This window comes from Medicago sativa, chromosome 8, assembly GCF_051527215.1.
Source record: "Medicago sativa cultivar Bolivia chromosome 8, Bolivia_mono, whole genome shotgun sequence".
Taxonomy (NCBI): Eukaryota; Viridiplantae; Streptophyta; class Magnoliopsida; order Fabales; family Fabaceae; genus Medicago; species Medicago sativa.
Window position 1 is genome coordinate 77480925 of NC_140756.1, and position 11227 is coordinate 77492151.

General features: G+C 33.6%; 2 protein-coding genes and 1 pseudogene across 4 annotated transcripts; all 3 read right to left on the minus strand.

Annotated features, from left to right (window-relative positions):
* Positions 1 to 356: 356 nt before the first annotated feature.
* LOC146901765 (RING-H2 finger protein ATL46 pseudogene) lies at positions 357 to 1814 on the minus strand (annotated as a pseudogene). The gene has a single exon (XR_015023004.1). The product of XR_015023004.1 is annotated as an RING-H2 finger protein ATL46 pseudogene (transcript).
* A 1079-nt stretch (positions 1815 to 2893) lies between these two features.
* Positions 2894 to 8333, minus strand: LOC146901766 (ubiquitin-conjugating enzyme E2 4-like). Of its 2 annotated transcripts, none has more exons than XM_085736041.1 (7): positions 8227 to 8333; positions 6674 to 6746; positions 4842 to 4921; positions 4226 to 4340; positions 3949 to 4001; positions 3632 to 3760; positions 2894 to 3293 (listed from the first exon to the last, which is right to left on the minus strand). In XM_085736041.1, exons 2-7 carry the CDS (start codon positions 6715 to 6717, stop codon positions 3157 to 3159), a joined length of 558 nt encoding a protein of 185 aa, XP_085592167.1. In that variant the 5' UTR covers positions 6718 to 6746; positions 8227 to 8333; the 3' UTR covers positions 2894 to 3156. The 2 variants fall into 2 exon arrangements, with proteins under 2 accessions (XP_085592167.1, XP_085592168.1); XM_085736042.1 differs by having other exon boundaries at positions 8060 to 8333.
* Positions 8334 to 9405: 1072 nt separating this feature from the next.
* LOC146901767 (RING-H2 finger protein ATL48-like) lies at positions 9406 to 11227 on the minus strand. Its single transcript, XM_085736043.1, has 2 exons — positions 10950 to 11227; positions 9406 to 9804 (listed from the first exon to the last, which is right to left on the minus strand). The coding sequence occupies exons 1-2, from the start codon at positions 11023 to 11025 to the stop codon at positions 9632 to 9634; spliced, it is 249 nt and encodes an 82-aa protein (XP_085592169.1). The 5' UTR covers positions 11026 to 11227; the 3' UTR covers positions 9406 to 9631.

The window sequence follows — 11227 nt, forward strand, 5'->3', positions numbered from 1 at the left end:
ACATGGACCCCACACAAGCACATTTTCTCTTTCATCTCCTCTTTTCTCTTCCTAATGCATGGGGTGTACAAGGGTGTATAGAAATAAAGGGTGTCTATGTAACATTTTTCGTTGAAAAACTACAAAGTCGAAATCGCTCAATTGAAACTAGGGTCTAGGGGCTAAAAATACAATTAAACAAATTTACAATGATTTATAACAATATCATCCTCCTAATATCATAGACGTATGATGCATTGCAACTCAAATGTTGAGTTGAAAGACAAAGTAAAAGAACCAAACATAAATCTAAGTACTTATCTTTAAGGTATGTCATTGAAAACAAGAGAATTAAGATAGACATGCAATTCTAGGTAGAAAATGAAACTACTTCATCGTATATTTTACCTTTCTCAGTTTCTTACAAAAAAAAAATAATTAAGGAAAATCAACATTTGAGCTAGTAAATTTGCTCTTCTTAGACCAAAGCCATATCTTAGAAACAGAAAAACTTTCACCTTTGGTTCTGCTCCCTATCTTCTTCCCCTCCACATTCCCACTTTCTTCACTTCCTAAGTTATCATAATCATAACAAGATTGTGACAAAACCACTTGCAAATTTGAATCACCAAGAACATGATATTGATATGAACCCATTGAATAACATCTTCTCTCATCCAAACTAGGACTACTACCATCCTCCAATCCATTATTTCTGAACTTTCCAAGTCTCACAGAAAACACCCTTTTCCCAACTTTTTCTTCTTCTACGATTATTTCTCTTTGACTAACCAAAGACTCATCAACATTCTCCAAAGGAAAACTAGAGCTAGAGATATTTGCTCTACAAAGAGGACAAGTAGAGTTTGAGAGAAGCCATGTGTCAAGACAATTCATATGAAAAGCATGGCTGCATATAGGAACCAACCTCAGCTTCTCCAGCTCAGAAAACTCACACAGACACACAGCACAATCAAAAGGTTCCTTCAAACCCAACAAATCTTGGTACTTGAAAACAGGAAGAGTGTCTATGAGAGATTGTTCTAGACCTGAATCATGTAAATGGAATAGGTTTTGCAGTTGTCTCTGAAGCGCACGGGTTCGGGTGGATTCTTGAAACCTGTTGGAATTATAATGAGATGAAGAGGATGGCCTTTTTATCACAAGCCATATAATTAATTGGATAAGTCCATAGAGAAAGAAGATAATTGCTAGTACTATTATAACCAACAAAATAACTGGACTGATTCTGCTTATTGATGAAGAAGTTGCTGTTACTTTCTCATAACTGATATTGCCATCATTGGGAGGAGTTTGAAACACAGTGAGAGGTGATTGAGGAGTCGGAGATGCTCCCATTGCCATGTAGCACAATGTGGATAACCGAACTGTGTTTTATTTATAGATGGATAGATATAATGTGAAAACTAATCTTTTTGGTTAGTTTTTCATGTGAAAATGGAAACTCAATGCTTCTAGTTCTATACATAGATACTCTTCACTGCATGTGGTATTTTCTAGCATTGAGTTTGGACTTTGGAATAGGGAACAACAAAGAATGTGGCTATGCCTATGAAAACTAAGACTTCAGTGTATCAGAGTCAGTGTGTTGAAGAGAAGCATCAGAAATAAATATATGGCTGTTTCTGTAGATTTTTGTAGTAAGAACATTTCTTTCTTTTTTATAGTAGTTATATAATGATACTAATGGAAGAGGAACAAAGATTTATTGCGCCACTACTCCTTCAAGCATTTCCACCCATCCAATGCATTGACAATTTCATGTAACTATTACATTTTGACTAGAATGTTCAACAAGAAAGCTACAAGAGCCAAAAAAAGAAAGAAGCCAAATGATTAAAATGTTGACTTATAACACAGCTTGCGAAGCCTAAACTCTAAAGATGTCTGTATATTTTTTGAGTGGCTTCTTTTTGTCGAGTATAGATCACGATTAAAATCATTGCAAATATTAGTGCCCTGTGACATGCACCGGAAATCAAGCCATTCCTAGCATGATTGCACCAAAATAACTAACTATTCATGGCTTAGAAAGAATTTAAAAACAAGGTAAATTTTGTTCATACATTGGTACACTGTTTATCTGAAAAATAAAATATAAAAGCCAATTCGGTGTTAGAAAAAGACTCAAGGTTCAAAGAGCGTTTATCCACGGCGGAATTTTAAACCAATATAGTTAAATCTCACTCTTGTTTGGACTTATCCAACGACAAAAATCAAATGGAAGGGTCCCTTATTCTTGCACGCATGACAACTAATTAAGTTTATGATTTTGTCTGTCCAAACTAATAATTAAGTGTGCAAATGAATCTAAAATGGGTGCTCAGCCCCGAGACTAACTGCAATGCAACCATTCTGAAAAAATGGGCTCTATTGACACTTTAAATTCTGCATGAAATCAATAATTTTGAAGTAGAATCCAAAGCACCATTCATAAAAAAGTAAAAATAAAAATCTCGGTCAAAGCCTCAAAGGGCTGAAATTACGATTAATTCTGCCTAATGAAGACCGAATAACTTAAAATAATAGTGAAATAACAGTGGGACAAGTAGTAATGTTCTATTCGTTTTTTATGTATTTTGAATGGTTGATTAATGGAGTTGGTGCTCATCTAAAAATTTATTATAATATGAAGGCTAGAGCAATTCTTTCACCTCCCTTCAATAGCTTCTACATGGGAGGAAATATCTTCCATTTCCCTTTTTTCACCTGAGTTATTACAAAGTTTTGAATGAAAGAAAAATGTTTTCTGTTTAGAATTTGCAAGTAATCACAATTTTCAAAACCATTTTTCATTTTGTATTCATGAATAATGACTCCAATTACAAGGAAGAAATATATATTCCAGCAATTGCAAAACATATAGTATTTAGCTAATTATATGAGACATATATCAACTAAAATCTTCAGCATGTATCTATTATTACACATCTTGTTTCCTTAAATTCGGAAAGAAAAAAAAAATGTTAATTATTAATATACAAATTACAATTAAAAGTCTAAAGCCCTAATGACATTATAGCTTTGTAACAAATTACACAGGAATAATAGTTATTTTAAGGGCACAAAAAATAGTACATTATAATAATCCTACATCTTATAATTATAACTGAACAAGTAAATATGTGTGGTAATACACATGGACCTTTAAGGTATTTAAAGATCAGCACGGCCAGGAATTTCATCATCACTGGATTGAGTTTCTGCTTCACTGATGTCCTCCTCGTCACTCTCCTCGTCATCAGCTGTGCCGTTGGTAATGTGTTCCTTCTTAGCATACCGCTCACAATACTCTGTCCCCACAAATACCACAGTACAAAAACTATTTTCATGTTTGAATAATAATCAGCTTTATATTATTACAAGAAACAAGATATTTGTTATCAAATAAGGACCAAAATCTAGATGACTGTCTGCCCAAGATATTAATCCATTCTATATACAACTAGAACTGATTAATGTAGGGGTATGATTGAATGGATTACTGTAATGGATTCGAGGCAAGTAATGCAGTGGGATCGTGGACTCAAAAACAAAACCATTATGTATCATTTTCTCATTGAAAAAAAACTGTACTGAATTTGGTCTTAATATTATCAGAAAAAATTACCATAACTAAAAACATGCTCACCTTTAACCTTTTGGTCATACAGCTTTTTATCCTTCATCATTAAGGATGCTGCATCGCCATTCAAAGGATCTGAAGCATTTGGATAAAGCAAGAGTTGTGGAAGAAAAACTTCAAAGACATTTAGAAGATCTGAAAAAGTAGAAACCTTGGTCATATCTATAGGCATTAAGAAGGTGGTGGAGATTCCATAAAATCCTGCTGAATTTTTCGCACATGATTGTTTATCAAAATACATACACAATGCTATGATAAATCAATAGAATTCTACAAGTTAGATACTTGAAACTATTACAATGAAAAGCCTATAACAAAATTACCGAACATTGGACTCCATGATTGGTTAATGACGTCCAAGCATACAGAGCCAGATCTGCAGTGGACGAAATGTAAAAGCAGAATCAGCCATAATCCATGTGCACAGACCCCTACCAATAGTAAGGTGTTGCCATGAAAAAAAAAATTCTTCACTCTTGTACAAATCTCAAAACATTAAAATTTATCCCCAAATCTAAGAAGTATTAAATATAGTGTCAACCCAGATCAGTGCAGAAATTACATTAAATAAAAAGATTCATAAGCATATGAAGTGCTTACAGCTCATCAACATTCGGGTGGTATATTTTGTTCACAAAGCCGATAGAAGGGGATTTGTATGGATATGCATCAGGAAGTTCAACACGAATTTTCCAGACTCCACCTTCATAAAGGCCTGCAATAATCACAAAAATAACAAATCAGAACAACCAGATAATTTAAGATGAGTAATTAATCTTTGCACTCACAATACTTTTTAAAGAAGAGGAAATTAGTATCAAGCTAAAACGACGAGTCAACATTAGATGGAAATTAATGCTACAGAGATAAAAGGAACTCCTAATCAAGATTCAAGACAAATTGCCTCTCCTCTTTTTGTCCTTGAGGAGGGGAAAAAAATCTTCAACTAAGAAGCATTCATTAAGTAATTTTTCATAGAATAGTGTTAACAGCACACTCTAACACTCTCTCTCCAACACTTCGGGTGAAATTTACGCGAGACCCACTAATTTAGTGGATCCATTTTGAAGTGGTATGACTCACATGAATTTCACTAAATCATAGGAGTGTTGGAGGTAAAGTGCTAAAGAGTGTGTTGCTAGCACTTCTCTTTTTCATATGTATGCACAGTTTCATTAAACAAAAGACTAAGCCAACTCTAGAATATTGACAGTACTTTCTTTTGGACCATGAAACTCCACATTGAATTCAGTGAGTCCGTCATTTATCGTTTCCACTGTATAATCACTCATCATCCTGTAAAAAAGGAAAGAATATTTGAGAAATGTGACCGCGAAAACGTTTGCTAAGAATGAATAGCACAAACATAAGGTATATATAATGTGTAAATATTATAACTGATAGTCTCGATTCATTTAACAGGTATAAAAGTGAACTATCACACTCATGCTTTCTAGCTCTATAATCTAGACTGATGGTGGAATCATACTTAGGATTGTCAAAGCAATGCCATGTCCCGCATAATAAGGATTATTTGAGCAATGCCAAGTCCATCAAAAGTTCAACCCATTGTCATTTTGTTTTTCAGTCCTAATAGAATGCAGACCACTAAAAAAGAAAACTGAGAGAAGAAATTCATTTTGTGATGAGAATGTGCTTTGACCAAGTATTACATGATTGCAGTTTAATTTCAGACACTCAGCATCAATAAACAAAAAATGCACTAGAAAACAAAATCATAAAAAAAAAAAAAAAGTGTCATAAAATAAATCAGAACATGCATGATACACGCATAACTAAAAATAAAAGATTACCAAAGATTTTTGCAACATCTAGTTTGGGGCTGTGTTCATGAAAGGACAAAGGGTTATCACAGAGACATTCTCACATAATGTGCCAACAGACGTAAACATAGACTGGGGTAGTTTTAGATTAAGTTCAACTTCTTTTCTTCTTTATTTCATCCATTATTCTTGGTAATCTGCAGATTCCTATCCTCGTGAAGAAGGGTGACGTCTGCTATCGAAATGTTGATTTCAAATAGTTCCCTCAACTATGATTTGTATGCACTTTGGTTCAAGTAAAAAATGTTTTTTTTGTTAACTTCAGAAGGGTTTAACATTAATGTAGAAAACAATAACATTATGCAGGAAGATTGAGAGTGTATTGAACTGTAAGGGGTAATGTGTTCAGTCATCAAATCAATTGCCAGCATCGAACCTGAGTCGGGCAGGTCAGTGTCCTTAAACAGTTACCACACCAACAAAGGGGAACTAGCTGTATGGTGTGATGTGTACCACCGACAGCAACTGACATTAAAGTTAAATATACATTTAACTGGAAGCTAATGTTTTGAATTAAATCAAAGTTAGGGGGTGACATAAGCCGAGGGGATTCATTAAAAGGGTAAAGTGTACTTTAACCCATATGAAATGGAAAATAAGGCACATGCACAACATACGACCTTACATTACAAAAAGTAAAGCATCAGAAAACCCCCCTTGAAGTTTGGCTTGATGTGCCTACAGATCAACAACTGCTTAACTTAACTTCAAAGTAATGTTTTTACTTGAAACTACTCTACATGGGGTTAAGTAACAACAAAAAGATCACTAAGGGAGTATGCCGGGAAAGGCTATACTTCATGCGATTAAAATGCATCTTGCCTTATATAAATCTATCCAATTCTTATAAATATAATGTCTGTCTTACTGCATACAATACAAGTAGTCTAGGTCATGTCAAATAAAAGGTTAGTTCTAAAACCGACTCAAAACCATAAATAAATATCTACATGGGAAAAAAGCTATAGATTCTTCCCAGTGAGTCAAGAAAAATAAAAAATAAAAAAAATTCCTCCACATTTGAACTTGGTTTATTGATCAAATGATACCTCGATAGAAATAAGTATAACCATAACAGTGTGTCATATTACTTCTTCACCACATGAATAGTCAAAACCAAGTTCCAACTGAAACATATTTCAACTAATTTGGTAACATACAGTTTCCACTAACATAAAAAGTAAATCAACAACAGTTTACTCACAATTTCATTACATCCATTTCTCGTCTCTTGCTTGGAGATGACATTTTGACTAAAACAAATCACTTATTTCAACCTGCCAAAAGGAAAATTACAACAAGTTATTTTTTGTCCAAAAATACATATTTGTTACACTTTTACCACAATGAAATGAAAGGTCTGTATATCAGTAATCCCCCAATAAGCTGAAAATAATTTCCATTAAAATTAAAAGAGAATGAGAACTTGTTGAGATATAGCTCAATACACGTGTGTCTACCCATCAAACAAATACAAACTTTAGCCCACAAAGATTCACATGGCTCTGGTAAATGGTATAGAGAATCAGAAATCCAGGTTAAATGAAAAAACTTTGAAATTGATTTGACGTTAAAACCTAGGATAAACAGACAAACAAAGGTGTTCAAAAATCACTAGACAAAAGGATAGACTTACTGATGCAAAAGCTAAAAATGAGATGCAAATGAAGGACATGGCCTCGAATAAAACCAACAAAATATTTTCAATCAACAATGTGGATCCAGACAAGACATCTATGGACACCAACTTAAATCAACAATGTGTCCATTTATTGTTCTTACTGTTTTCTTATTGATCCAACATTCATTCATCTAATAAAACAGAAAGAACAATAAGAAAGTAGAAATCCATCTTAAGGAAAGAACAATCATTTCTGAAAAAGAAGGCATCACCCACTAGATAATCACATTAGATATAAGTAAACAAACAATAACATAACCTGCTCAAATTTCAATCTACTTGTGGCAGATCACTATGCATATATTAACTAACAGATGAAACAATTACTATGCAATATATTAGGGAGTACATAACAAAGTTTTCCCCAAAGAAAGACATGACACTTCGATGCATAAACTTCTGCTCATCACATAACAGACTCTTAGAAAAGTTTATTGGCAAATTTACACTAAATTTCAACAAAAACATAAACTAGTAAGGAAAGATACAACCAATGTAAGAAAAAAACAATTAGGATAATAGAAACAACGATGTGAACAAAAAGTTGAACACACATCGTATCGTATCCTTCAGAGTATCAAAAGACAAACAAACGACAACACTAAACAAAACAGTATACAATGAAAGGGTGTCTTAAGCTGTAAAATATGGAGGAAAAAAGAGCTATAAAATGTTAATTTTCTTAACATAAGTACAATGTAGCACAAGTGCAAGCTTCATCCGACACAACAATATTAATATCCATCTGTTGTAAACTTAGTCAAAAAATAATCTTTTGTAAAACAGATGAATACCCAAAAATTCTCATTTCAGTTTGATTTGATCAACTTTACCAAAACCAATGCGGCAATAAAAAGGTAAAATCAAATTAATTATTAAAAAAACCAACATAGAATCCAACCGACTGACCCATGTTACAAAAAAGGTGATTTATGTTCCGATTCAGAGATCTATGGCGACCCATTTAACCAAAAACTGGAAAATCAAAACCCAAGAGAGGATTTATTTATATATAAAAGCAAAAGAGGAAAAGTTGATCGATATTCGGCAAGTGAGGGTGGAAAATGAAGGCTTGCCTGAAACCCTTAATGGCGATGGCGTTGAGATGAAAGAGAGAGTGATTGGGAGAAACGAAGAAAAGGAAGAGAGAATGAGGAAAAAGATATATAGGAGAAAGAAAAATGTGCGTGAGAATGAATGAAATGAGATAAAAGGGAGAAGAGAAGATGGAAAACCACGTGTTACCAAAACCTTACGTTAGCGTGGCAACGCAACTATGTTTGTTTATGTCTCTTTCCCATTGCTACGTTCCCTTCCCTCAAATTGCTATTTTTTTTACTTATTTTCAAATTTCAATTAAGTTAATACATGTTAATGTTAATACTTACTATACTAATATATGAAAGGAGATTTATTTAAAACTTTGGTGATGGCAACATTCTTTCGACACATAAACGTTGGCAAATGACAACATTCTTTCAACATTAGATCCACTAAGAATAAGTTCAAGTAAGTTTGCTAGCTTTATGAATTCGAAGATTCGAAGAGAGAGATAGTGGAACTAAATGTACAAGAATGTATGGCTGGGAAATATTGTTAAAATGATTTTTACGTTGGAGTATATAAGATAAGAATGAAAGTCTCTGTTAAGATTTTGAACGAGTCGTTTAAAAAGAAATCAACTTAATGAAATGTAGTACTAAGGATGAAACAACAATAATGTGAGACTATATTGGAATCAAGTTGGTATTATGTAATTTTAGATTAGATTTAGTGGCCTATTTTAAAGTTTATTACTTGTATGATGTTGCATATAATACTCCAGTTTTACCAGCAATCCAATTTTATTCAATTTTTTGAGGTTTTGTTTTAAAATAAGTAAATTTTCACAGCAATATAATGTACAATTTTCTTATGTTTTGACATTCCAGTTCATCTAAAAATCAATACTTTTTTTTTTCCGATTTCTCATGGCTTTTGAGTTCGAGAAGTACATTCGAAGCATGTCGAACACTAAAATGTTGATAAATCTCTCATATCAAATTCAAACATTGATTCGTCGTGTTGTAAGAGTGCAACCCCCTTACTCTATACCCAATCCCCATTGGTAAGTATTTCGGGTATAGATTCCTTCATACTAGACTACATGAACTCTAGAAACGTGAGAGATAAAGACGATAAATCTTAATGAGAAATGATGTTTGGACATCAAAATATTGATGCCAAATACCAGTATCCTTGACGGCACCCAACAGTAAACTGAGAGTCTTTTCTTTTATTGAAACAACCATAGTATAAATCAAAGTACATCCATAAGAATTCAATTATTATGTATTGAAAGAAAATTATTCAAAAGTAAGACGTGAGCAAGGATTTTGTCCTCAAATGAACAAATTTCACTTCACATAAACAAAACTCATACAAACAAAAAACCAAGCAATTTCAAAGTTTTGCTTTAACTGTTAGTTAGCTACTAAAAGTTTACTTTTTTTGCCAAGGATTGTCTCCATAATAATAGGCAGTGCCAACCATGAGCGCCACTGTAGCACCTTGGACAACCACACGAGCTCTCATTAACTTCTGACCTAATTGAGAATTACCTTGTCTAAAGCTGATTAACCCAGCCGTTAATACACCGGCAGTAATAAGTGCACCTGAAATTAACATAGTGAAGTTAATCAGAGGATACTAACCAACAAAGTTAAATGACAAGCCGAGACAATCACACAATCAAATCACCAAAAGAAAAGAATGTTATGCAACAATATCCAATCAGCAAGTAATGTAAACAACTAAAGGACAGAATGGGAAGAGAAAGAAGACAAGATTTATTGAGGTTCGGAGCAATGCCTCCTACCACCTCACTGCTGCAGCTTTTGATTCAAAAATCAAAGAATTCCCAGAGTGCAAGAATTTCCCAGCAGTTTTGAGATCCCACAGACTCTAGCTTACTTGTTCTCTCCGTGTGATCAATGAAACACTCTTCGGTAAAAAAAAAAACGCATTCGCTCTCAAGCACCCAGCAAGGCTTATATATGCTGCCAATCTACCCCAAGTAGCTACAGAAAACAGTTACAAGCTAACTACCCAGGCAACTAATAAAACTACTCTATAGATTGGGATATCACAAAGCTGCACTAGGCCTAACTAAGAAGCTAACTAAATAAATATCCATCAGGTTCAACACCAACGGTGTCAATTCCCAATTTCAATACATATTCCTTTATTCTTTGTTTTTAAATGCAAACAGACAATATTATTTCCAAATTCGCATGGATGGTGAAAGAAAAAGGAGTGAAAAATCCAACATCTAAGTTACAAAATTCATTTCATAAATCCATCAGCATTCAGTGGTAAGCAACCTATGAAGTAACGACATAGACACACGTGTTGGCATTGAACACTCAGACATGCTACAACCTATGGTGTCGCTGCGCAGTCTAGCAACTTGATTGATTACGTCCTCCAAAGTAGGAGTTGAGAACCATAATAAACTTCCCCATCCTTGACAAAGTAACGATGAGGCAAATAATCCCAATGGCATACAAACAGATTGAGTATCATCACAAAAACAATGAAAATCATGCACATCAAACTACTAAAATAAGTAAATTCAAGCTTCGATGATATGATTCAACTGCAGCAACTCAACTAGAATTAACAGAATTACATAATTCCAAAAACCTAATTACATAATTCCAAAAACAAAATTAACAGAACAAGATAAAGATATGAAAAATTACATAATGAAAACAACAAGAAAGAAAAAAAGGAAAATAAAGAGATGATTGTGCTTTACCAATGGGAACAAAAGGGTTTCTAACGCGCTTCTTCTCTTCAAGAAAATCTTCAAAACCGGGTTCCGGACTACCCATTTAGATGATGATGATGATGATACCCGAATTCGAGAACGTATCAACCGAATCAATCAATCAATCAATATATATGAATCAAATCAAATACGGTCTCGCGCTATTCCAAACCAACACCGTCCGTCTTTATGCAGTAAATTTCTTTTGTCCTTCTTAAATACACTTGTTTTTGTCACTGACGTGTTTGTATGATGTCCATTACCTA